The sequence below is a fragment of the Simochromis diagramma genome, unplaced genomic scaffold (genome assembly GCF_900408965.1).
Source record: "Simochromis diagramma unplaced genomic scaffold, fSimDia1.1 OVJJ01000776.1, whole genome shotgun sequence".
In the NCBI taxonomy this organism is placed as follows: Eukaryota; Metazoa; Chordata; class Actinopteri; order Cichliformes; family Cichlidae; genus Simochromis; species Simochromis diagramma.
The window spans coordinates 12,214-40,208 of record NW_024387296.1 but is presented as its reverse complement, the minus strand read 5'-3'; the positions used below and the strand labels follow the sequence as shown (position 1 = coordinate 40,208).

General features: G+C 41.9%; 1 protein-coding gene across 1 annotated transcript; it reads right to left on the bottom strand.

Annotated features, from left to right (window-relative positions):
* Positions 1 to 33: 33 nt before the first annotated feature.
* On the bottom strand, positions 34 to 27,949 carry LOC120716519 (NACHT, LRR and PYD domains-containing protein 12-like). Its single transcript, XM_040004029.1, has 12 exons — positions 27,790 to 27,949; positions 27,251 to 27,388; positions 25,943 to 26,050; positions 22,466 to 22,573; positions 20,734 to 20,969; positions 14,049 to 14,923; positions 12,544 to 13,955; positions 11,506 to 11,679; positions 2,239 to 2,415; positions 1,806 to 1,979; positions 950 to 1,122; positions 34 to 517 (listed from the first exon to the last, which is right to left on the bottom strand). The coding sequence occupies exons 2-11, from the start codon at positions 27,382 to 27,384 to the stop codon at positions 951 to 953; spliced, it is 3,570 nt and encodes a 1,189-aa protein (XP_039859963.1). The 5' UTR covers positions 27,385 to 27,388; positions 27,790 to 27,949; the 3' UTR covers positions 34 to 517; position 950.
* Positions 27,950 to 27,995: the final 46 nt, after the last annotated feature.

Genomic DNA, 27,995 nt, shown 5'->3' with positions numbered 1-27,995 from the left:
AAAATACAAAAACTTTTTCATTTAGAAAAAAAAAAAAATACAAAAACTAAAATGAAAGAACAATCACGTGTCACAATAAGAAGGCACACAAATTGTTTGTGCCAGTGCAAAAAATAGCTTGTCTGCAACAAGACAGAGGAGAACACCACAGTGATAGACCCTGCAGGCCTGACAGCAGGAGGTGTATCACTCCTCCCGTTTTCCACCTGGAGACAGTGTTACACTGCAGTCTGCCTTTGGTGTACTCCCTGCCGCTGCAGTCAAAATCTGAGTGCAATCCAACAATGACAGTTTACTCTCATTTAAAGACAGACACAAAGATCAGGGATAATCAAGGATGATCAAGAATGATCGTTGTGTATAACAGTGGTGCTGTTAGAGCAGTTCAATCGGGAGCAATGACAGTGATCTGCACTTCTTCTCATTTCTGTGTCAGACACTGCTGGATGAAGCTCTCTTCTCCACTCAGTAGCATGCCCCAGTCACAGACTGCTCTGTTTAATCACTTAGTTTCCACCTGCAGAGAGGAAAAGACAGTCGGGAGATAAATGTGTTTTCTCATCAGTTGTTAGTCAGATTCAGCATATCTAGTATAACAGTGGGGATTTCAATCCCATTCAGAGCAACAGCAGGGCAACTGTGCAGCACTGCTCCTCTTAGTTCTAGTCCTTTTCAGCTCTAGTGTTAATGTTTTGAAGTGGACACCCTGTCCTGTATTTTGAGTCCAACCAGTCTCGGTGGGATTGAAACACTGAGCTTACATTTTGCACATTCCTAGACAGTTAGCATCAGCCCCATTTGCTCTATAGATTTCACTCAAGGTACAGTAGTAATACGATCATTAGACCTGCAATATTTGTATTTGTTTAGAGTAGTTAGTCTGCATATTAACTGTAACAATTACAGTACTGCTGAAAGCAGAATGGAGCGATTCCAACCCTCTGCTGACCTCAGAGTCTCAGTCTAAAATCTGGGCTGTTCACAAGATCACACAGCTGCTTCATTCCTGAATCCATCAGGTTGTTGTCACGGAGATCCAGTATCCTCAAATGAGAGGGGCTGGACCTCAAAGCAGAGTCCAGAGAAGCACAACTCACAGCTGACAACCTGCATTCCCTCAATCTGGAAAACAAATAAAACATGCAAATTAAATCTCACCACCTGAAAACATTCAGCACTTCACAATATATTAACATATGAAGAAGGTTCAGAATGTAGACGTTTAGAAAGAGTGAAGCACCAAATGGCTAAAGATAAAAGGTAAACATGATCTAAGGGGGGGGGGAGCGCATCTGTAACCGGAAGGTCACCGGTTCGATTTCTGGGCTCTCTGTCCTAGTCGTTGTGTCCTTGGGCACTTTACCCTACCGCCTACTGGTGTTGGCCAGGGGGGCCGATGGCACGATGTGGCAGCTTCGCTTCTGTCAGTCTGCCCCAGGGCAGCTGTGGCTACAACCTTAGCTTGCCTCCACCAGTGTGTGTGAATGCGAGAGTGAATGAATAGTGGCATTGTAAAGCGCTTTGGGTGCCTTGAAAAGCGCTATATAAATCCAATCAATTTTTTAATTAAACAACAATCATCTGCTTATATAGATATTTAAGAGTAAATTACTAAAAAATGTTAAAGTTAGTCAAAAGGTTTCAATTATGAAAATTGTTCAGTGAATGGACTAATTCATTGAAGAAGAAAACTGCATTTACCATGTAGATCCTCAATTTGGCTCATTTTAATATCAGTCTTGTCTCTGCAGATTAGCATCAGTATGTCACATTCATCCGAGCACAACTAATACATAGTGACTGACCTCAGAGTCTCCAGTTTACAGCGTGAGCTCTCCAGGAAACCACACAACTCCATCACTCCTGAATCCTGCAGGTTGTTTCCACTTAGGTCTAGATGCTTCAGATGAGAGGGGTTGGACTTCAGTGCTAAGCCCAAAGACACACAGTTGATCTTGGACAAGCTGCACCAACTCAGCCTGAAAAGGAGAATGAATTTTGCTTGACAAAAAATAGTTTTTAGTTCTTATGTGGGTCTTTGCGCACAAAGTTCAGGTGTTAAAGCTAAACCTCCCAAACATACTTTCAAAAGCACATTATTTCATGCAAATTAATTTGAGCATTCACAGTAAACAGAACGTGCTGTATCTAGAAGCACTGATCAGGTTGAAACTAAAGTTAACCTCAAACACAGCTGTTTGCAACATATAGAAAAGTTGAATAATATACTGCATTAACCTCAGAGTCTTCAGTCTACAGTCTGGGTTCTCCAGGAAACCACACAGCTGCATCACTCCTGAATCCTGTAGCTTGTGATTGTAACTAAGGTCCAGCTCTATCAGATGTGATGGACGGGACTTCAGAGTAGAAATCAGGGAAGCACAGCTGATTTCTGATAACCTACAGAAAACTAACCTTAAAAAGAAAAAAAAAAGAAATTCAGTCTTCACTTAAAGGAAATGTGTATTACACTAGAAACATTGTCCAGTGTAATAGTGTTTACAATCTTGTCCTTTGATGATTAAATCACTGTAGAAAACAAACAATTTAAAAGTCTTTGTAAAGCATAGTAGTCACCTTTGTTAATTGTACACTGTGGTCAAAAGTTTACATGCACTTTATCCTACACTACATCTAGTGATTTCTGATATAATTTTAAATATGACCTCTCTCTAATAATGGGTTGTGTACCACAGCCTTTAAGGCAGCAGTAAGTAATTTAAGGGTTACAATAAGAGATGACTCATCTGTGTGCATACCCTGTTATACCTCAGGTCAGTTCCATTCAGTTTTATTTATACAGGGTGGGCCATTTATATGGATACACCGTAATAACATGAGAATGGTTGGTGATAGTCTCATTTGGCTCTCGGCGAAGGCAGCCGCACTTTTCTCCTCTCCTCCTTCCCCTTATCTTCCCTGCTTAGCTTCTTATGTCCTTGTCTTGTCTCGTGTTTTTTTTTTTTCACTTCCTGGAACACTCTCTCATAGTCTGTGTCTAAAAACCTAAAAGAATTATGGATTTGATCAACTGGTCTCTGAATGCTATTGACACCCTTTTCTCAACGAGAAGTTTGGGCTCGGGAGAGCCCGAGTACCCTGGAGGGACTTTCCCTGCCGGATACACGATGGACGGGTGGCAGAAATGGAGGATCGTGTGCCTGGCGGGACTGTCGATCGAGGACGCTGAAGATATCTACCTATTCGGAACCATGATAACAGGGTTCTTGCTGATCAGATCTGGCTTGGCCCTGGCTTATCGGAGAATTAAGAAAGCGGAACTGGCTGTTCAAACCCCCACAAGGCTGCCTGCTGGGATTGAAACGATGGGACGAGGTGCGGCTTCTCAGAAAGGGCTCACTGAGTGCAGCATGGTTAAGAACTTGGAGGCGCTTATGGCTGCAGTTAATACTCAGAATAACGCCTCTGGGCGGATATTGGATTACATCAGGGAAGAATCCACTCGGAACAACACCTCTGGGCGGAAGCTGGATTACATCTCGGATCAGTTGGCTGCGGTCGTGAGGTCTCAGAATCTGCTCTGTGAGCAAAGGAGTGACAAGACCACGGAACTGAAGGTTAATAACATCATGGAGAAACTGGCAGCTATCCAACGGGAGACTGAGAGACCAGTGTCGGAGTGTTAAAAAGAGCTTGAAATTCTCATGAGTTGTTTGTAAAAGAAAAACCACCATCATAATGCGGCTACCCCTTCGGCGCCAGCTGTGGGCTCAAGGCTGGAGCTGAACAAAAACTCCCTGATAACGACTGTGTTGAGTCTGTTCCTTCCCATTCCATGCAAGGCCACCTGGATTGGCTGGTAGACTGTTTACTTAGCCTGATAGGGTGGAGGACAGTGTCTCAGCTGAACTATGGACACGCACACACATACACTTACACTGAGAAGCACTCACACATCCCCCGTCCCCTTCCAATGCCTTCGATGCTTGTTGCCTCCTGGGAACACGAGGCGGGTCTGGGCCCGCGCTGGAGAGTCGGCGCAGGGGCAGGATGGCTGCTGTGTTGCCTGGGATTACTCCTTATCCCCTACCCAACCCTGCTCTATAATGTTGTACTGTGGACATTTATGTGCTTTATGTGCAGAGGAGTTTTTTTGTTTCCTGTTCTCATGCTGTCCTCTATAGCCCAGCATGAGTAGAGGTGTCTTTTTTTCCTCTTGTACTTTCCAATTGTAGTGTACATTTCAGTGTTTTTTTCTGTAATGCAACCATTCTCTGACTTGTATCCCCATGTGATGTCTGTGTTGTGTGTGTATGGTCGGGGGGCGGGTTCATTCCACTGCAGGGCAACCTGCCATTGCATGTGGCAAATAAAATTTGAACTTGAACTTGATATTAAAGTCCTGTTTGTGGCACATTAGTATATGTGAGGGGGGAAACGCCGCAAGATGGGTGGTGACCATGGTCGCCATTTAGAAGTTGGCCACCTTGGATACAACTTTTGTTTTTTTCAATAGGAGGAGGGCCATGTGACACATCAAACTTATTGGTAATGTCACAAGGAAAACAATGGTGTGCTTGGTGAGGAGTGGATCAAAATTGTGTTGATATCTGGTGAACGCAGTAACCGGGTCATTGCAGCAGATTTCAATGCAAGACACCCTACGAGACCACCCATCTCCCATGCTACAGTTAGCAAACTGCTTGCTAAGTTTCGTGAAACTGGTTCAGTGTTGGATTTGCCAAAATGTGGACGCAAGAAAACAGAATTTGCAGAATGGTCAAAACCAAAATTGGAACAGGACCCTCAGTTCACGCAGAAGATTTTGTTCAGTGATGAGGCAAACTTTTATGTGAATGGTGAAGTTAACAAACAAAACCACCGCTATTGGTCTGACATTAACCCACATTAGATGGATCCCTCCAAGACTGTTGGAACAACAAAAGTGATGGTTTGGTGTGGTATATGGGGTACAACGATAGTGGGTCCATTCTTCATCAATGGTAACCTCAAGGCCACTGGATATTTGAAATTGCTACATGATGATGTGTTTCCCTCTTTAAGCACTGAAGCTGGCACATTCCCTGAGTTTTTCCAGCAAGATGGTGCACCACCACATTATGGGTGCCAGGTCCGAGCATTCCTAGATGAACAGTTTCCTGGAAAGTAGATTGGTCGTAGTGGGCCAGTTAAATGGCCCCCAAGGTCTCCCAATCTGACCCCCTTAGACTTTTATCTTTGGGGTCATCTGAAGGCAATTGTCTATGGTGTGAGGATACAAGATGGGCAGCACCTGAAACTACGGATACTGGATGCCTGTGCTGGCATTTCTCCTGTGGTGTTGCTATCAGTGTGTGAAGAGTGGGAGAAGAGGGTTGCATTGACAATCCAACACAATGGGCAGCACATTGAACACATTTTATAAGTGGTCAGAAACTTGTAAATAACTCATGAAAGAATAAAGTTAGGTTGAAACGTGTTAACCTCTTCGACATGTCAGTGGCTGTGAACAAAGACAAATTTGTAAATAACTCATGAAAGAATAAAGTTACGTTGAAACCAAGCACACCATTGTTTTTCTTGTGACATTACCAATAAGTTTGATGTGTCACATGGCCCTCTTCCTATTGAAAAAACAAAAGTTGTATCCAAGATGGCCGACTTCTAAATGGCCACCATGGTCACCACCCATCTCGAGGAGTTTGCCCCCTCACATATACTAATGTGCCACAAACAGGACTTTAATATCACCAACCATTCCCATTTTATTACGGTGTATCCATATAAATGGCCCACCTTGTATATCATCAAATCACAAAAGCTGCCTCAAGATGCTTAATAAAGTATGGTAAAGACCTCACAAAACACAATCAGATCGCCGCTATGAGCAAGCAGTTTAACTACAATGGGAAGTAAAAATTCCCTTTTAACAGGAAGCAGCCTCTAGCAGAACCAGGCTCAGAGTGGCAGCCATCTGCAATGATCGGTTTGGGGTGAGGGGAGGAAGACAGGACAAAAGACATGCTGTGGAAGAGAGCCAGAGATGAATAAGAACTAATGATTAAATGCAGAGAGGTATATAAACAATTCAATTCGATTTATTTAACTCCAAATCACAACAACGGTTGCCTCAATGTGCCAAACAAATGGTGAGTGAAAAAGGGTGAGACTAAGGAGACACAGCGCATCATGGGAAGCACCCAGCAGCCCTAGTCGGTGGCCCTAGGTGAACATCCAGGGAGTGGACATTGAGATAGTGGACTCTTATAGGTACCTGGGTGTTCACCTGAATAATAAACTGGACTGGAGCCACAACACTGATGCTCTTTACAGGAAGGGTCAGAGCAGACTCTATCTACTGAGGCGGCTGAGGTCATTTGGAGTACAGGGAGCGATTTTAAAGACCTTCTATGACTCTGTGGTGGCATCTGTCATTTTTTTACAGTGTGGTATGTTGGAGCAGCAGTTTATCGGCAGCTGAGAGGAAGAGGTTGGATAAACTCATCAGAAAGGCCAGCTCTGTTCTGGGATGCACCCTGGACCCAGTGCAGGTGGTGGGAGACAGAAGGACTCTGGCCAAAATAACATCTCTGATGGACAGTCTCCCACCCCATGCTGCAGAGCTCCTTCAGTGACAGACTGCTGCATCCTAGATGCATGAAGGAGCGTTTCCACAGGTCCTTCCTCCCTGCAGCTGTCAGACTGTACAATCAGAACTGCTCCAAACAAACATAGAGGTTTACATCTGCGCTGTAACTTGCACTATTTCATCAACCGATTCACACTACAACCTGGTTTGCCTCTTATCTGTAGTTATTTTTATTTAATTTAAAAACTGTACAGTACTCTGTTTAGTAGTAACCATTGTCCATATGTATGTAAATATGTAAGAAAAATTGTGTATGTTTCTGTTCTGTGTCCTGTGTATTGTTTGTTGCATATGTCTCTTTCTGGCTGCTGTTACAACCAAATTTCCCCTTGTGGGACAATTAAAGGATTATTCTATTCTATTCTCTTCTATTCTATTCTATTCCATCATAACTAAGCGTAGGTCATGTGATCCAGCTCTAACTATATGCTTTATGTAAAATTAAAGTTTTAACCCTAATCTTATAAAAAGAGATGGTGCCTATCTCCCAAATTCAAACTGGAAGCAGGTTTCATATGATGGGCCTGAAAGTTGAAGGCTCTCCCTGCCATTCTACTTTTAGATACTCTAACAACAAGTCAGTCCACAGTCTGAGAGGGAAGTGTGCTACAGGGGTGATACAGTACTAATAGGTCTTTAAGATAAGATGGGCACTGATTATTCAAGACCTTGTAAATCAGAATAGATATTTTTAAATGTAGTTCTGGATTTAACGGGTAGCCAGTGAAAAGAATCCAACACAGGATAGATATGCTCTCTTTGTCATCACTCTCAGTACGCTTGCGTCAGCATTCTGGATCAACTGTAAACTTTTCTGGGAGTTTTATGACATAAAGAAGCTAAAGCTGTTACTGTGCTGTGAAGAGCTCCGAAGCTGATTGAAACTCTTAAGCAAACTCCTCTGCAACGGGTTTTGTGGGGATAACAGGAGAAGAGAAGCTGCAGTGTTTAAGACTGCAACTCTGCTTCCTAGTCGGAACTCTGTATAGTCACATTTTGGGGGCTGTATTGAATTTGGCCAGATTTCTAGAAATGAGAGCTGGTCCATCCAAAATTTGATGGATGACACCACTCATCCATAAATTTAAGGAAAACATGCGGCTAAACATGTCACTGCTTGTCTGGCTGGGGAATGACCCAGAGAAGACTAGAGTCTGACACTGGCAATATCCAACGCGTGAATGGGTTGATGGTGTGCTGGGGCTTTTGTTCAAGGCTATAATTCCTCCTCACTGTAACACTTCCATGCTATTTTTCCTGGCTGCTCGAGACTATCTGCCGAGGGAGCGACACTACCTTTGGCTGTCACGGATCGGATCAATTTTTGGATCGGCAAAAAAAGAAAAAAAAAAAAAAAGAAAAAATTTTAACATTTACTTATTTAAGTATTTTTTCCCTATTTAATAACATTCAACTCAAGACTCATTCCACGCAATTACATGAAAACAAATTAAGGAGTGTTTATGTCATTCGCTGAAATAACCCAAAAATATGGTTTGATAAGAGAAAATAATTTTTGGAAATATTTACAAATAAGCGATTGTATTACCAAAGGAAAATTACTCTAAGCTCAAATATGGTGGTGGAGTTTATAAGAATTGTCCAGTACAGCACATAGAGCAGCTGTTTTCTACAAACTGTTTAAGAATCCAAAAAAAGAGATATGTGAAAACTTGAGGATTATATGGCAGAGAGATTTGAGTTGTGCAATTTTTAAAGAAGACTGGTGTAGAATTTTGTCATTCTCTGATAAATATATAAAAGAGGCCAGGGGTAAATTTACTCAGTACAAATTAATACACAGATGGTACTTCACTCCGTCCAAACTAGAATGGGAATCAGTCCAGTAATATATGCTGGAAATGTAGTTCAGATCCAGGGACATTTATGCATGCTATTTGGGAATGTGGGAAAGTTTATCCCTTTTGGCAAAAGTATTGGACAAAATAGGAAGGTGGATTGGTTTGATAATACCCTTGTCACCAAGACTGTGCTTATTAGGGGATCGGTCGGTGTTACCTGGGGTTTCAAAATATGACTTTGTGGGGGTGATTGCAGCGGCCCGAGTTATTCTCAGTGTATGGAAGGAACCATCTCCTCCAGAATATAATAGGTGGAAAGAAAAAATGCTGAAAATGGTGTCTTATGAAAAATTCTTGGCTAGGATTAATGATAATAGGGAGGGTTTTGACAAATCATGGGGACGTGATTTTGGCTGGGATGGTTGGAATTTATTTGGTATGGGCAATTATCTTTAGTTAAATTTTATGCTTGCTGCGTTGTATGTTTGTGTAGGCACTCAGTAATGGAATAACTTAAGAATTAGATTTTATTGTCCTTTTTTTGTGGGTGTACCGATAGTTAGTAAGTAGACCCAAAATACAAAGGTGAATTAACCATGGGATTGGAAGCTGTCTTTTCTTTTTTCTTTCTGTTGTTGTTTTGTTTTTTGTTTTCATGTTTTCATGTGATTAAATGATAAAAACAAATAAAGACTTCAATTACAAAAAAACCCAAAAAACAAATTAAGGTGCAATATATGACAGTATAGGGCTTTGTATCTACCACTCTGCTGTGATATAATGAGCGGTCACGGTCACGTAGCTTTCCATTGACCTGGAGGTCCACCCATTTGTAGTTGGGCAACAGAAGATGCCGGGAACAGCTCAGCCATAACTTTAAACTTTTCCTGCTCATACATGCCTGGGTACGATCTTGTCACTCAAGTGGACGCGTAACGGGATATCATAGCGTGGCTCAAGCACGTTCATCACAGTTTAAACCCCTTGTTTTGCACAAGGGAATACGGCCTCCGGTCTGCAGCAAAACACCCCAATAGCTTTTGTAATAGCTTTAGCCCGGTCAGATTGGCGAGCAAAGGGCTGCTTAAATGCCGCAAACTCCTCTGCTCCTCTACTTGGACCGCCAGCGCTTGCCATAACTATCGCTTGACAGACTGACCATGCGCACCATACACATACTTCTTTTTTCCCCTTCTTTTTCGAATCTTCAGATCACGTGCGTCCCGAACCGTGGAGTGGGATTGGTTCAGATTACGGATCAACCGTGATCCGTTGCACCACTGACCAATATTCTGAACAATGGAAAAGTCCAAGAAACTTGGAACTGTAGATTTACACAAGTTGGGATGGTCTTTTGGAGACATTTTTAAACAACAGCCCATTCCAAGACCATCGGTTCAAACAATAATATGTAAGTTAATTGGATGTCTCACTACTTTGCAAAGGTATGGAAGAAGGCCTAAACTGTTACCCTCAGACAACGGTAGGAAATTGGTTAGTGTTAGGTTTTGTATTGTTGATTGTCATTTATGCTTAGAAATATTTAACCATATATGCTTAGAGGTGTATAATCAATTGTGTAGTGATAGGACTGTGATCTTTAGCAGGCTGCAAAGGCTTGGTGTGTATTCCACACTGGAATGCACACGTACATCCTAGGAGCATGGAGAGGTCGTACCTTGTTTTATTGTCTTATGGTAGGATTAACGTAGCTATGTCTGTTCTAGTCTAAGTGCTTTTTGTTTAGATGAACTGTTGGATTTTCCAGACCAGCAGGTTAAGGAAGTCGTTTATGGGGTCACACTCTGACCCCACACACCCACACACACACACACACGGTACTCTTTGTTTGTATGTAGACGTCATATGTTAATGACCCTATGCATATTCATGTAACCTCAATAAAAGAGCAGTGTTACGGGAGAACGGAGAGAGCAACTGGGGTCAAGCGAAGGAACGGCGCCTGTCCGGTCTCTCCCGTGCACGAGAAACATGAAGAACTTTGCCTACTCGTGTCTTGCTTTGCTGTGTAATTATATTGTCCTCAACGTTCCAGCGAATAGGTTCGAGCTACGAACCTATCAGTTAGAATATTCAGAAATAATAATCCAGGAACCACCAAGGCTCAAGCCTTTCCATTAACTGGAAACAACTGGAACACCCATGTCAATGTCCACAATTAAGCCAATTTTATTTTGGTATGGACTGAGAGGGTACTGAAAAAGGAAGAAGCCCCTGGTCCAAAATCGACAGTTTCAACATCGACTGAAATTTGCATAGGACTACATGGAAAAACCAAATGGTCAGACAAGACAAAGATTGAACTATAGAGCTAAGAAGTGAAGATGATCCCAATACATTCAACTAGACTTTTGTTGGAATGGATAAAGCGGGCTAACATTACGCTTCTGGAATGGTCTTTCTAAAGCTCCAGCCTTAACCCTATTAAAGACTTTTGCACTAGGCTTTAAAACTAGGTCCATGCCAGCAGATGCACTGTAATATTTCTGCCATGCAGAGTGGTCAAATATCCATTCAGAATTATACCATATACGTGTTTTCAGCTACTAAAGCATCTGGTCAAGATGTACCTTGCTAATGGACATTTAACCAAATATTAGTGGGGTGTGTACCTATTTAAGCCTATAAAGTAGATACACTCTTGAACCTGTGTGGATTTGAGAAAATCCAAATCTCAAACTGCTACACTGAGTACTCAAGATGTACGCTGTATCATTCCACCCAAGTAAAAGAACAGTTCAAATAAATAATTAAAAGCCCAACTATGACTTTGTCTTTTTTAGTTTATGCATACTTTCGACAACAACTGCATGTGGTGTCATTATTCATAAGCATGAATGTGGGTATGTTTCATCTATTTTAAAAGAGCAAAATTATTTCCCCAACATTATAGCATGATCAGTAAGGTATAGTTAATTAATAACAAAGCTACAAGCTTGCATATTTATATTTTAAAAGGTAAAATGGTAACTGATACTTAATCACAGTTAAGATTAAAATCCAGTCTCAAAATACATTTCAATGGACAAAAGTAATTTATAAGAGCAAGTTCTATGGAGTCAATGACCTCACCTCAGAGTCTTCAGTCTACAGTTTGGACTGTCCAGACCAGTTGATAGTAACGTCACTCCTGAATCATTCAGATGGTTGTTGCTCAGGTCCAGTACTGTCAAATGTGAGGGTTCGGACTTGAGAGCTGAAGCCACAACTTCAAAATGAGGGTCTAAGAGTCCACAGTTATGAAGTCTGTGAATACATATTAATGTAGTTTAATATTAAATTTATTACAGTGGGCTTTCTAATACCCGAATTGAGATGTTGGGCTAATATCTTAATACAACAAATGTAAAAATGCAACAATATAGATTAACTGTCATCTGCTGCAATTTATGAAAAAAAAAAAAGTAATGAAAAAAGTAATTAATAATGAATCTTTTTTTAAATTGAATTATCTCACATGTTTGATGCTTAGAAGATGACCTGAAGGTAATTGGGTGCTAGTATAGAAAAGGGTATGGTACCAGCTAGATAAAGTTGGGCTTAATGAACAACTCAGATTCTGGAACCAGTCTACCGGAGAAGGGCTGGGCTCTGTTCCACTCTGAAGTTGCCCTGATTATAAGACAACTGGCTTATAATCAGTTAGCTACTTGGCTAACTGATGCAGTGAATGAAAGGGAGAACACCAATTAGTGTGTCTTGACGCATGCTTAATCATCCGAATGAACAAAATCATTTTCAGTAGGAGAACCATTTCATCCCTCAGCCAAGGGACTTCTTCAGACGTTTCTGCCACTGACAATGTTAAATCCAAATGAATGAAATAAACTTTTTGAGATGATTCACTGGATTATTCAACGGATTAGTGTGGCCCAGATAGAAAAACAAGAGGCGCAGATCTGTATTTATACACTCTGGGGGTGGTAATCTGCTACACTGTTATCTAAACAGTTCACTCTTGGAGAAACAAGAAACTTATATGATGGCCTTCATTTATAGAAACATAGATACGTGCATAACCATCCACTTTCAGTAACTGGAGCATATGTAATCACTATGTATAATAACTGCACACTCACTTCTTTTGACAAAGATGGTGATCTAACTTACATAGCCTTTCTGCAGTTCCTCACTGCTGGGAACAGCCTCAGTCTTCCCTCCTCTGATGTGTTATACTTCCTCAAGTCTAACTCATCCAGAACCTGCTCTGACATCTGCAGCATGTAGGCCAGAGCGGAGCAGTGGATCTCAGATAGCTCCTTCTCTGATCTGTTATCTGACTTGAGGAACATTTGAATGTCCTGATGGACTGAGAGGTCATTAATTTCCATCAGACAGTGGAAAATGTTGATGCTTCTGTCAGGAGAGATTTCCTCACTACTCATTTTCTTCAGGTTGTCGATGATACTCTGGATGGATTTTGAACTGTTGTCCATCTGACCCAGCAGGCCTCCTAAGAGTCTGTGATTGGAGTCCAGACAGAGGCCATGAAGGAAGCGAACAAACAGGTCCAGGTGGCCATTTTTACTTTGGAGGGATTTTTCCATAACTCTGCCTAGGAAAACTTTCAGTGAACTCTTATCTTCACTGCTGTCATCGTCCCTTTCTTTTTCGAAGTAATCATCATTTGTTAATTTATCTTCATCATCGCTATCATCATAAACATCTCCATAATCATCTATATTATAATCATCATGACGATCGTCATCATCATCTATATTATAATCATCATCTCTATCATCATCATCATCATCATCATCTATATTAAAATCATCATGACTATCGTCATCATCATCATCATCACGATCGTAATCATCATCTCTATCATCATCATCATCATCTATATTAAAATCATCATGACTATCGTCGTCATCATCATCATCATCATCACGATCGTAATCATCATCTCTATCATCATCATCATCTATATTAAAATCATCATGACTATCGTCGTCATCATCATCATCATCATCATCATGACGATCGTAATCATCATCTCTATCATCGTCATAATCGTCATAATCATCATAATCATCGTCATCATAAGCATCATGACGATCTCGAACATCATCATATTCTGATTCTTCGTGATTTTCATCTTCATCACTATCATATTTGTTATCACGTCCATTAGTATTTTTCTGCAAATTCTCACTGTTTTCTTTTCCTAGGAAGTCCTGCAGCACCTCTGTCTTCTTATTGGTGTAACACTGGAACATGTAGACTGCAGCCAGAAACTCCTGGATGCTCAGATGAACAAAGCAGTAAACTGGTTTCTGGAAGATTCCAAACTCCTTTTTGAAGATCTCTGTACAAACTCCTGAGTACACTGAGGCCTCTGAAACATCCAGACCACACTGCTTCAAGTCTTCTTGGTAGAACATGATATTTCCTTTCTCCAGATGTTCAAATGCCAGCCTCCCCAGCTTCAGAAGAACTTCCCTGTCGGCCTCCGTCAGCACCTGTGGACTTGTCTCAACAAACAACTTCTCATGTCCCTCATGGTATTTGTTTTTCTTCCTCTTTGTCTGAACCAGCAGGAAGTGTGAGTACATGTCAGTCAGGGTCTTGGGCAGCTCTGCTTTCTCCTCTGTAGTCAACATGTGCTCCAGAACTGTAGCAGTGATCCAGCAGAACACTGGGATTCTACACATGATGTGGAGGCTCCTGGATGTCTTCATGTGGGAGATGATTCTGCTGGACAGATCTTCATCACTGAATCTCCTCCTGAAGTACTCCTCCTTCTGGGCATCAGTGAAGCCTCGTACTTCTGTTACCCTGTCAACACATTCAGGAGGAATCTGATTGGCTGCTGCAGGTCGGGAAGTTATCCAGATGAGAGCAGAGGGAAGCAGATTTCCCTCGATGAGATTTGTCAGCAGCTCACTGAATGATGACTTCTGTGTGACATTAGACACCAGCTTCATGTTGGTGAAATCCAACAAAAATCTGCTTTCATCCAGGCCATCAAAGATGAACAAAAGATTACACACAGTGAGCTGCTCTGCTGTGACGCTCTGCAATGTTGGATAGAAAACATGGATCAGCTCCAGAAGACTGTACTGCTCATCTCTGACCAAGTTCAGCTCCCTGAATGAAAGCAGAACCACCACACTGATGTGTTGGTTCTCCAAGCCTTCTGCCCAGTCCAGACTGAACTTCTGCACTGAGAAGGTTTTTCCAACACCAGCGACGCCGTTTGTCAGAACCACTCTGATGGGTCTCTGTTTATCAGGCAAGGCTTTAAAGATGTCTTGGCACCTGATTGGAGTGTCATGGTGAGCATCCATTTTGGAAGCCATCTCCAGCTGCCTCACCTCATGTTGGATAGGAACCTCTTCACTCTGTCCCTCTGTTATGTAGAGGTCAGTGTAGATCTTGTTGAGGAGAGTTTTAGTTCCCGTTTCATCAGTTCCTTCAATCACATGTTGACACCGTGTCTTCAGACTGATTTTATGTTCATCTGAAACCTCCTGTAAACCAACATTTGCTGAAAGATAGAAATGTGATACCGTCATCCTTTTCTGGAGCCATAACTCCTCTAAAATGACTTATTTTTTCTTTCCATAATTAAACAATTTTGTTAGAAAACATAAAATAAATACAATTTTCTTATCAGTCTCCAGGAGGTCTGCCAGTGTTTGTGTTACATGAAAACGCAGAAACAGCAGACTGAGCCTCAGCAGATAAGCTGTAGCTGCATGTCCAAACCGATCACTGCCTCAGTTCCTTCATCACTACATTTTTGAAGACTGCATTGTTTAAGAAGCAGAAAATGGCCATCTGTTGTCATGGATTTCTGCTTTTAAAAACTACCAAAATCCTTCAGGAAAATATTCAGAATCTTGGAGTTAAACAGTGTAATAAATATGAAGTTTGACCAGGTACCAAAGCAAATCATTCTTACTGTACAAATAATGTAAATATGATGGTGTATCACGAAAGATTGATGTCAAACTGATCACTTGGCCCATATTACGCTACTTGTTCTTCAAGTGAATCAACAAATGGCGAAATGAAAAGCCGAACAACAACAATGCTGTTTCTTTAGATTGCCGTTTCTATTTTTTATCACTTTCATCAAATTTAGGAGTACATATACACTAAGTTTATTGTTAATTAATAAGAAAACTGCAGACAATTCTATTCTGAGCTGAAGAAGCTTCTGATAGGTTAGTAGAGTCCACGTGAGTAAATTGGTGGCAGACCTGTGGATGCATACAGTGGGGCAAAAAAGTATTTAGTCAGCCACCGATTGTGAAGGTTCCCCCACTTAAAATGATGACAGAGGTCAATAATTTGCACCAGAGGTACACTTCAACTGTGAGAGACAGAATGTGAAAAAAAAAATCCATGAATCCACATGGTAGGATTTGTAAAGAATTTATTCGTAAATTAGGGTGGAAAATAAGTATTTGGTCACCTCAAACAAGGAAAATCTCTGGCTTTCACAGACCTGTAACGTCTTCTGTAAGAAGCTTTTCTGTCCCCCACTCGTTACCTGTATGAATGGCACCTGTTTGAACTCATCATCTGTATAAAAGACACCTGTCCACAGCCTCAAACAGTCAGACTCCAAACGCCGCCATGGCCAAGACCAAAGAGCTTTCGAAGGACACCAGGAAAAGTATTGTAGACCTGCACCAGACTGGGAAGAGTGAATCTACAATAGGCAAGCAGCTTGGTGTGAAAAAATCAACTGTGGGAGCAATCATCAGAAAATGGAAGACATACAAGACCACTGATAATCTCCCTCGATCTGGGGCTCCACGCAAGATCTCATCCCGTAGGGTCAAAATGCTCATGAGAACGGTGAACAAAGATCCCAGAACCACACGGGGGGACCTGGTGAATGACCTGCAGAGAGCTGGGACCAAAGTAACAAAGGTCACCATCAGTAACACACTACAACGGCAGGGAATCAAATCCCGCAGTGCCAGACGTGTTCCGCTGCTGAAGCCAGTGCATGTCCAGGCCCGTCTGAAGTTTGCCAGAGAGCACATGGATGATACAGCAGAGGATTGGGAGAATGTCATGTGGTCAGATGAAACCAAAGTAGAACTTTTTGGTATAAACTCAACTCGTCGTGTTTGGAGGAAGAAGAATACTGAGTTGCATCCCAAGAACACCATACCTACTGTGAAGCATGGGGGTGGAAACATCATGCTATGGGGCTGTTTTTCTGCCAAGGGGACAGGACGACTGATCCGTGTTAAGGACAGAATGAATGGGGCCATGTATCGTGAGATTGTGAGCCAAAACTTCCTTCCATCAGTGAGGACTTTGAAGATGAAACGAGGCTGGGTCTTCCAACATGACAATGATCCAAAACACACCGCCCGGGCAACAAAGGAGTGGCTCCGTAAGAAGCATTTGAAAGTCCTGGAGTGGCCTAGCCAGTCTCCAGACCTCAACCCCATAGAAAATCAGTGGCGGGAGTTGAAAGTCTGTGTTGCTCGGCGACAGCCCCAAAACATCACTGCTCTCGAGAAGATCTGCATGGAGGAATGGGCCAAAATACCAGCTACTGTGTGTGCAAACCTGGTAAAGACCTATAGTAAACGTTTGACCTCTGTTATTGCCAACAAAGGTTGTGTTACAAAGTATTGAGTTGTATTTTTGTTATTGACCAAATACTTATTTTCCACCCTGATTTACGAATAAATTCTTTACAAATCTTACCATGTGGATTCATGGATTTTTTTTTTCCACATTCTGTCTCTCACAGTTGAAGTGTACCTCTGGTGCAAATTACTGACCTCTGTCATCATTTTAGGTGGGGGAACTTGCACAATCGGTGGCTGACTAAATACTTTTTTGCCCCACTGTATAAGGCAAAACACAGAGCCTGATTCTTTGAAATGGGAAAATCAAGAGATGTCAACCAAAACACCAGGAAAAGAATCGTGGAGCTCCATAAGTGTGGCTCAATTTGAATACAATTTGGTGCCATTTACAATTAAGAAATACAGATAGTTTCTCTCTTTACTCTTATGAGAGCCCTTCTCATAATATCAGGGGACTTCAATCATGCCTCATTGGACTCCACACTGCCCACCTTCACCCAGTATGTGACCTGCCCAACCAGAGACAATGAAACACTGGACTTACTGTATGCCAATGCAGAAGATGCATACAGTTCATCACCTCTCCCTCCACTGGGCAGATCTGACCACAACCTGGTGCACCTGGTCCCTGTGTATGAGCCCTTAGTGCGCAGGGAGCCACCCGCCACCTGCACAGTACAGAGATGGTCGGAGGAGAGCGAGGAGGCTCTTAAGGATTGTTTTGAGTCGACTGTGTGGGAGGTGATCTGTGACGGCCTGTGGGGCCGTCAAATCAAAAGACAAAGAGGAGTTGAAAAGGGTGCAGAGAGAGTTGAGGGGACTGATAAGGAATGGGAAGGACAGCTACAGGCAAAAGATGGAGAACCAGCTTCAGCAAAACAACGTTGGTGAAGTCTGGAGAGGCCTCAGAACCATCTCAGGCCACAAACATCAGAACTCTCTGCCTGGGAGGGATCTGAGGCAGGCAAATGAACTGAATCATTTCTTCAACAGAATTCATTCAGTCACGAGGCAGTCTCCAACATCGGCTGCAGACTCACCCATCCCCACTGCTGCTGTTCCACCTCTGACACCTCAGACACTTCACACCTCCTCTATTCACCCTGCTCACTCCTCCCCACCCCCAACAACAGCATCCAATACACACTCAACACAAGGCTCCAGCCTGTCTCTCTCAACCACCCAGGTTAGGAGGGAACTGAGGAGGATTAATGGCAAGAAGGCAGCGGGCCCAGATGGCATCAGCTCGAGGGTCGTCAGGTCCTGCGTGGACCAACTGTGTGGGGTGATGGAACACCTCTTCAACCTGAACCTGAGGCTGGGAAGAGTCCCACAGCTCTGGAAAACCTCCTGTGTTGTACCAGTGCCAAAGACTTCACGCCCCAAGTACGTCAACAGCTACAAGCCAGTGGCTCTGACATCCCACCTGATGAAGACCCTGGAGCGGTTGGTCCTGGCTCAGCTTCGGCGCCTAACAAGCTCATCACTGGACCCACTTCAGTGGGTCCAATGCCATCCGCCTGGCATTGGAGCGGATGATGCCGTCATTCACCTCCTACATCGTTCCCTCGCAAACCTGGAGATCGCTGGAAGCACTGTGAGAATCATGTTCTTTGATTTCTCCAGTGCCTTCAACACTATTCTTCCCTCGGTTCTGAAGGACAAGCTGGAGAACTCTGGAGTGGACCATCACCTCACTACCTGGATTTTGGACTACCTCACCGACCGACCACAGTATGTGAGGACTCAGGGCTGTGTGTCGGACAGGGTCGTCTGCAGTACGGGGGCCCCACAGGGAACGGTTCTGGCTCCGTTCCTCTTCACCATCTACACTGCAGACTTCTCCCACAACTCCACCCAGTGCTTCCTGCAGAAGTTCTCTGATGACTCTGCAATAGTCGGCCTCATCACTGATGGGGACGACAAGAAGTACAGAGGACTGACTCAGGACTTTGTGGACTGGTGCCAGCTGAACTACCTCCAGATCAATGCCAGTAAAACCAAGGAGCTGGTGGTAGACTTCCACAGGCACAAACATCCTCCACTGCAACCACTGAACATCCAAGGTATGGACATTGAGGCTATGGACAGCTACAGGTACCTTGGTGTTCATCTGAACAACAGACTGGACTGGACTCATAACTCAGACGCCCTCTACAGGAAAGGGCAGAGCAGGCTGTACCTGCTGCAGAGACTCAGGTCGTTTGGACTGGAGGGCCCACTCCTGAGGACCTTCTATGACTCTGTGGTGGCTTCTGCTATCTTTTATGGTGTGGTCTGCTGAGGCGGCAGCATCTCTGCCGGGGACAGGAAGAGACTGAACAGGCTGATCCGAAGGGCCAGCTCTGTTCTAGGATGCCCTCTGGACCCAGTGGAGGTGGTGAGTGACAGGAGAACGGCGGCTAAGCTGTCATCCCTGTTGGACAACATCTCCCACCCCATGCAGCAGACTGTGACAGCACTGAGCAGCTCCTTCAGTGGGAGACTGCGGCACCCACGGTGTGGGACGGAGAGATTTCGCAGGTCTTTCCTCCCCACTGCTGTCAGACTCCATAATAAAGACTTTAACTGATCAAGCACACACATCCATACATATGCAATAATACTAAGTGCAATAATCCTTTCTGTCATCGTTGTATTTTTACTGAGTTGTATATAGCATTTGAATTCTATTTTTATCTTATTGTATATTTTATTCTATTTTATTCTACTGTATATAGTATTTTATTCTATTCTGTACAGTTGTGTACTGTATTTATTCTTATTGTATTCTAATTTTTGCTTCATAACTTTGCACTGTCCACTTCCTGCTGTGACAAAACAAATTTCCCACGTGTGGGACTAATAAAGGTTATCTTATCTTACTCTTAAAGTTAACAAATATGTTTTTTATATTTATCAATCTCAAAAAATTAACATTTAGTCTGATTTGATGTTACAATTAAAAAAAAGTGTTTTGATCTGAAGAGTTTGTAAATATCTGGTTTCAACTGTATATTTGATGATTGTCAGCACAAAGAGGGAGAGAGAGGAACAGAGAGGGAGATGGAGAATGAGGACAGAACAGAGATGAACAAGAGCAGGTGAGACACACATGTTAGTCAAATGGTTGTTTACCAAAAGTATCACCGTATCATAGGTCCTCATGTATCTCGTACCTAGTGTTTCTTTTTAGGTTTGTTATTTTTCAAATTCTATATTTAATAAGTTATGCAGGCTTGTTTGCACAACAAGGCTAAATAATTATATAAACTTTTCTGAATCTAAATAGTGGACTTTGGTAGAATTAAAAAATAAGTGTAGTGCAGGTCTATGATGATTTTTAGTGCTACTATCATCTAGTTCTGATTCTGGTTGGGATTTGGTTTAGTCCTAAGTGGTCCTGACTTTGAACTGCTGTAGTCCTGTTTTAATTCTGGATCAGTTCTGGGTCTGGTTGAATTGGGGTTTAGTCCTCGTGTCTTGATACAGCCCTGATTTTGTTCTGCCTTGCTGCTTAATTAAAAAACTTTTTTTTTTAAATTAAGCAGCAAGAGAACCCACGCAACCATGGGGAGAACATGCAAACTCCACACAGAAAGACCCTGGCCTGATGGTGGAATTGAACTCGGGACCTCCTTGCTGTGCGCTAACATTGCTAACCACCATACCACTGTGCTGCTGTGGAGAAATGTTAATATTTCCATCAGGTTTTTAGAAATGAGTCCATCAGCAGATAAATGTTCAGTCTTACTTTGTACACAGCTGCTCTGATTAGCTGTCTGTAGTCCAGCTCTGGTTCTGGATCTTTTTCCACACTGAGGACAAGAGGAGTCTTCTGATGAAGCCAACTGGTCCCAGTATGCGGAGATGCACTGTCTGCAGAACCAGTGTCCACAACTGGTAGAGACTGGATCCTTCAGGACGTCCTGACACACAGCACAGCAGGACAGCTGCTCCTCCTCACATACACCACTCCTTTTACTCTTTCTGTGAACACATTTCTTTATTAGTAAAACTATTTGCTCACTGTTTTTGAAAAAACAAACCATCCAGATTTGACATTATAATGCATTTCTAACAGTCTTTAACTTTAACTTTTACTTTAACTAACACTTTCCTTTATTCTCACAGCATGGTGAGCTTTAGATGTAAATAAAATTAAAGAATTTTCTCATGGAAACAATATTCAAAACTTCAGATATTCAGCCTGAATTTGTTTAATAAAACATAAAAACATTATCCTGGCTTCTCCCTCTGACACAATTTTCACACACAAACACAGTGGGAAGAAAATAAAATTGTATGTCTGGCATGAACAAATTACAAATCAAATTCTTGTGCAGGATAAGAACATCGTTATGATCCAGAATCATGTCTGCTGTTTTTTTTTGTCTCCTCCCATCAGAGGAGTAGACCAAGTTGTGTGGTTTGTATTGCAAGCCACCATTTTTTTTTGCAAATAGCTAATTGTGAATTTTACATTGTATATAATGGAGCGCCACAACAGTGAAAAGCTTTTTTTTGTTGAACTTTTTTCTCCTTATTGATTAATGGCTTTGTTTAGAGATTTGTCTTCTGTTTGTTTTTATGTTTGGTTAGGTAACACTGGGCAATATTAGAGACTTTTGTTACTTGTTTTTCTCACTACTGACCCTGATAAACTGCTGAATGGCCTTTTGATTTGCTGTGTTGCTGCCCTTTTCTTGGGTGTGGTTGGAGTTGGGAGTTGTGCATCATGTTATGTCCAGGTTACCCCTAGGACGGGAACTTAACATTAATGAGGCACATTCCCCCGAAAAAGATGACTCATTCTAACGCTCTTTCACTGAGGTTTCTTGTGGGAAAGAGAAAAGAGAAAGAGACAAAGCTGTCAATTTACTGGTCAATCTACTGATCAATTTCCAACTCCAACCTGTGGCCACAAAGCTGAAGGTAGGGACAGAAAGAAGAAGCTTGCAGAAGCATCGCCCAAAAAAGATGAATGCCCTATGGTGTTTCACAGTCTAGCCTTATGCCCCCTTTCCACTATCACCTACTTGGCTCAACTTCTCGACTCTACTCCACTGTGCTATGATAGTTTTCCATAACAACAACAACTGAGTAAAACATCAATGTGGGTGGGCTTATTATAGCAAGTCAAAGGAGCTTGCAAAGAAAAGCGTCTGGACTTCTTTTCCTTTGGAAAAGAAGTCCAGACGCTGGATGACTGAGAACCTTCACAGACTTATAGCAATGCAGCCCAAAAGTCCCATGATGTTCTTTGTATGTGACACAAACCTAAGACAACAATGGAGGACATCGAGGTGATGTATACCTGGTGTTAACTGATGGTAAATGTCTGCACCACGTCATTGCACTACAGTGTTGGTTTGTGTGTAACCATTTTCCTTGTTGCTGGGTTTAAAAAAAACTCAAAACAAAAAAAAAATAATTGTAGGTTTGCTTGTTGTAAAAGAATCACTCACATGACATCAGGTTCTTACTTTGTGTCTGAAGATCCAAGTTCATTACTGAAGTACGGAGCTTCTTCTTTGGACCAGTCACTCTTCATAGACAAACAGCTGGATACCTGATATGCTTTTCTCTGACCTCTGCAAACGAGATATTTTTATTCATTTCACTTCAAAAACCAATTCATTACCTATTATGGAAGGTGTTTCTGTGAGTAAATATCAATGACTATTAAGGGATGGCTGATTGTTTCACAAGGCTAAAAACATAAGATTTTTCCTCAAAGTTAGATGGACAGGCTAGAGTTCATGGAACAGAAGAGCAGCAGGTAGTGCTGGTACTGCAGTCAAGTTGTTTCTTTTCCTCTTAACTCTTTCTCTGGTGAATAAAAACAGAATTATCTTTGCAAATTTCATCTACTTAATAAAACTGTGAATCACAATGCAGTCAGACATCAGTGGAACACATCATAGATGTTAAGCAATCTAAGCAGTATAGACTGCATATTTCCTGGTGGTGGTGCTCTGACTTGGTGTTGCCTCTCTCTCTTCCTGTCCCAATACACAGCAGAGATGTGAGTAGCTTATCTGTATGTTTCATTTAATTAAAAACTCTTGGAAGACATCTTATTCCATAACGTAATCTTGTGCTTTATCCAAAGACCAAACTCAATTGAATCACCTTCTAATGATATCTTAGTCTTAGCTTAGGTCATAGTCAACTCACTAGCAGCATGGCCTCTTCACATTCCTGCTCTGTGTGTAAAATGCTTGGTTATTCCTCAGCTTCTTTTAGTTAATACTGGTAGTTCTAATAATTGTAGCCCTTTTTCCAGCTCCTGAGGCCAGGACCAATGACTTGGAGATCCAGCTCAGAACCTTTGAAAAACACATGGCCAGCCAGGCCCCTGGGTAAAGGTGAGAAGGGAACATAGGGGCCAGAGTAGGAGACACTAAGAAACCCTCAAAGTGCTAGTTAAGAGTAAATTGTAGATCAGGTAAAATGATTACATCAGGAGTAATGACATCCTGTTACTTCAATTGAAGGTCACTAAAATCAATATTGAATGGGTGTTTAACAATGCCGGACTAGTTTTCTCTGGTCCCCTTCCCAGTTGGATCAGGAGTGACACGTTTAGTCGCATGTTCTCCTTAAATTGCTGGTGGTCTGAGTGGTGTCCAAAAAAACAATGTGAGCTTTGTAATAATTGGGAAACTTTCTAGGGAAAGCCTAGTCTTGTTAGGAGAGACGGCATCCAGAGATAATTCGAAGCCAGCTGAGAGACAAACTCATGAAACGAAGAGGGAAGACTGGGCTTGGTTATATCCTGCTATAACCAGGTTTCTGTGAGGTGGAATGTGGTGCCAGTGTGTGGGATAGTGCCGGTGTGTATGGCTTGCCATAAGTCACTGTTTGTTTGCCGTTTCTCAAACCTGTCACTCAAAATGTCAAACCTCTGGTTTACAATTGTTAAACTCTCTGTCATGGTCCTGGGTCGAGCGACCCAGTGTTTGAGTTTCATGTATCTTTTGTATTCATTTGTGCCCTAGCTTAGTTCACCTAGTTAATTTCTAGATTGCTGTTTAGTTTTGTTCCTTAGTTGTTTATGTCATCTCCCCCTGTACTAAGTCTCCCTGGTTCATGCGTCATGTCTGCGTGGTTATGTTTAGTCCATGTCATGTCTAATCTCCATGTTTCCTGTTTTACTTTGAAAGTCTGTATTCAGTGTCACTTCTCCTGTCCTGTCGTTAGGTTCATGTGTGTCAGCTGTGCTCCCATGTGTGGCCACTTCCCCTGATCATCCCTCATGTGTATTTAGTCTCTGTGTTCCATGTCCTCACGGCCAGTCTGTACAATCATCGTCATGGTTTTCTGAGTCTCCTTAGTTTATCAGTATCTGTTTCCCAGTTTAGTTTAGTCACGGTGTTTCTGCTTTGTGTTGAGACCTGTCATCAGCCACAATAAAGGCTCGCTTTCAGTTTAAGTTTACTCCGGTCTACTCTCTTGTGTTCGCACCTGGGCCCACCACACACACCACCGCACGGTCTGTCCCCTCAGATCGTGACACTCTCCTGTAGCTTCGTCTTCCCGCCAGAGTGAAGTGCATTGAAGCCTTTGCCCCAATTTTATACAATCGTCAATAATAATAATAATAATAATAATAAAGTACTATCTGCTCAAATCCAGCTAAATGCAGTCAAACTGACTGGGGGGCAGAGCATTAAAAAAAAAAAGGGGAAACCCCAGCATCTGGTGATGTCCATGAGTTCAAGACTTCAGGCTGTCATTGTTGAAAACTATTTGCTGGCAAAGTATTAGAAATCAACATTTTATTTTCAGTTATTTAATTTGTCCAATTACTTTAGAGCCCCTGAAATGAAGGGATTATGTTAGAAAAATTCCTTCGTTTCTCATATTTTCCTACAATCTTTTCGTTAAATCCAATCATATCTATATTCTCTCTTCGTCTCTGCTGCTTTTGACCAGTTTGAATCTTGATTCATTCAAATTAGGCCTATTTCCAGGCTTGCTTTTCTTTCTCCTGGAGAAATTTGTTTAAAGTCAAATGATGTCCTTGAGGTTTAAGTCTGGTTTTAAGTCTCTTCGTAGAACAGAATCTGCCCCACTGACAGTTCTTATGACAACCTCCTGACTACAGATTCAACGGTGGGATCTTAGTTCTCTTAGACTAAACAGCTGCTTTTGAATCAGCTGTTTCACAATCAGTGAATCATAATATTCTAATATCACTATGTCGGGATTCATGCCACTACTTTGGAGGGGTTCAGATCATACCTGTCTCTGAGAACTTTTTGAGTTCATCTTTAAGATAAGGCCTCCTCCCGGTGGGACATGCCCGGAACACCTCACCCAGGAGGCGCCCAGGGGGCATCCTTGTCAGATGCCCGAACCACCTCAGCTGGCTCCTTTTGATGTGGAGCAGCAGCTGCTCTACTCTGAGCCCCTCCCGGATGGCCGAACTTCTCACCCTATCTCTAAGGGAGAGGCCAGCCACCCTTCGGAGGAAGCTCAATTCTGCTGCTTGTATCCGCGATCTACTTCCCAGTCACTCAGATCAGCTGACTAACTGCTCTTGGATGTGTCATGGCATTGTCATACTGGGTTCAGGATTGTGGAATTCATTGCCATTTGAGATTGCCTCTTCACTGCCAATTTTTAAATCCCTCCTTAAAACCTACCTCTTCGGCTCGGTATTTGACCCAGTTTGACAAGCTAATGTTGTTCATTTATTTTACCTGTTTGTACTTTTGTTTTACTCATGTTTAACTGTATCTTGTATTGTATTACTGCATTTTGCATTTTTATTTTATTGATTGTATAGTTTATTTTACATTTGTTTTATTTATTTATTAAAAATATATTTTGATTTCTATTCTTTTTTCTTCCTTCACCACTTTGTTCAGTGGTTATTACTTTTAAAGTGCTTTAAAATAATCTTGGCTTGGCTCTGCAGAAGATTATTGCTCAGTCCTGAAATTAGTTCTTACCCTGTGTCTGAGGGTCCAAGTTCATCACTGAAGTATGGAGATTCTTCTTTAGACTTGTCACTGTTGATAGACACAGGTGACAAGTCTTGAGGTGCTATTTCTTGATTTCTGCAAACACAACCATGTTTTCATTCATTTCATGCCAAAAACTCAACAATTACCATTGAAAGGTCTTTCTGTGAGTGAATATCTGATTGTTACTCAGGAAAAGATGGTACACCAAAAGTGACTTAGGGTCACTCTCTAGTAAATGGATTTATTACAAAAAAAAAACAAAACCAACAGGCAACAGTTTTTCTGTCATTACAAACAATCAATTGTTCCAAAAGGCATGTCCTTTTCATTAAGACAAAGAAGAAACTGTAAGAAAGGTAATGATGGTGGAAAACTCCATGAGATTTTATAGTTTACTATGCTTCACAGCAACATACGGACAATAAATGAGATTAATCAAGATCATTAGAAACTCTTGTAATAAAGTAAGTAACGGTATAAACGGTATACGGTAGCAACAATATGAATTTGGCCAACGGTAGAGATTTTGACTATACCGCTCTACCGTGACAGCGCATGTTGATGGTGTCATCAAACTGCGCCTGTTTTGGTCAAAAGCATCACAGCAGCTGCGAGCAATATCATCTGCAAATTATGTTGGGCGACAGTATCACAAAGAGACGAGGCATGTTGCGAAATATGAGGAAAGCCAAAAACTGCGCTTCCTCCACTTCCGTACCATTGATTCATTAATGTTGAATTGGAAATTAGACGACATCCGAAGACAGTAAGAAATAATTTCATAGAACAGGTAAAAATAGTCTTACTATTTCCATATCATTGTATATCACTACATATTCCAGTGCGTGATTTGAGCTATGAGCGTACGTGTTGCTAAATCTGATTGGTCATATGTGTTTATTTGGATATGAAAATTCTGGAAAAGAAATCGAGCTTTAACAAAAAAAAGCTTTGAAATTGAAGCTCTTGGGTTTTTTCGTAACACTGGGAAGTTGTGCTCACTAGTTACAATACAGCTAAAAGGAAAGAGGAATGCATTTCATGCTATTTGGATTGATCTTTCAAATGAAGGCGAGAATTCTGGTAGAAACAGTAAAGCTGTGTTCTTGTCTTTCCATCATTTACCTGGAAATTTATCAAATTATTGCTTAAATGCTAGGTTAATTCAAATTACATACAACAATAAAAATATTTGTAGGAAATATTTTAACATAAAGTTAACCATTAAGAACAAAAAAAATGAATAGAAATAATGAACATAAATCGTAAAGGAGTTAGCAGTAGTTCTCTTACCTTTTCTCTCCGGATCCAGGTTCAAAACTGAAGATCAGTAAATTTCCTTTGGACTGTTCACTCTTTATGGGCAGACTGCTAGACCCTGCAGACTCTGCTTTGTCTTTCTCTTCATCTACAGGAACACTCATCATGAATCTGAGAAGCAAACCACAAAGACTGACGTGAACTCAGAACAAAGCGCCAGTACAAGCAAGTCTGTTAAGTCAAACAAACAGGAAGAAAATGAAGCGCCACACCCAAAATATATTGCTTTTATTTTGGTGCATCTCACTTCTCTTCCTTTTTGTACCTGTATGGTTATGTAGGCTACGGTTCAATATGCGGTTGAGATTCATCATGCCTTTAAGTGAACCTCGTAAATTCAGTAAACTACACTACGCAGCAGCTGGATAGTGTAGTGAGAAGACCACACACCTTTGAAGCGGAAATCACAAGTTCAATTCCCTCCCAGTATCCAGTAAGGCCAAACCCACGCCCTGCAGGCTACGCCCGCAGTCTGCCCGCTTCCCTAACTTAGAGGCTGACAAGACACCCACCTTGATTCAGCTTCACGTTTGCTTCTGTTGTCATGCGTACTTGTGATACTGATCCGATTCAAAGTATGCTCGAAGCTTCGAAGCGTCTGTCGGGTAATCGCAAGGGCGTAGATTTGGCATGGACGGAAGGGACATGTCCCCACCAATATCCAGCGATTATTATTGTATTATTGCTGGTACCATCAGAAGACACCTGTTGAGTGTGT

Excerpts from the sequence above, each read along its gene's own strand:
- LOC120716519 (XM_040004029.1), bottom strand. The coding sequence starts at position 27,384 with ATGATGAGTGTTCCTGTAGATGAAGAGAAAGACAAAGCAGAGTCTGCA. Across the intron at positions 2,416-11,505 it reads TGTAGACTGAAGACTCTGAG|GTTAGTTTTCTGTAGGTTAT; the intron begins GTGAGGTCATTG and ends TTTCTTTTTAAG. Across the intron at positions 1,123-1,805 it reads TGTAAACTGGAGACTCTGAG|ATTGAGGGAATGCAGGTTGT; the intron begins GTCAGTCACTAT and ends TTTGTTTTCCAG.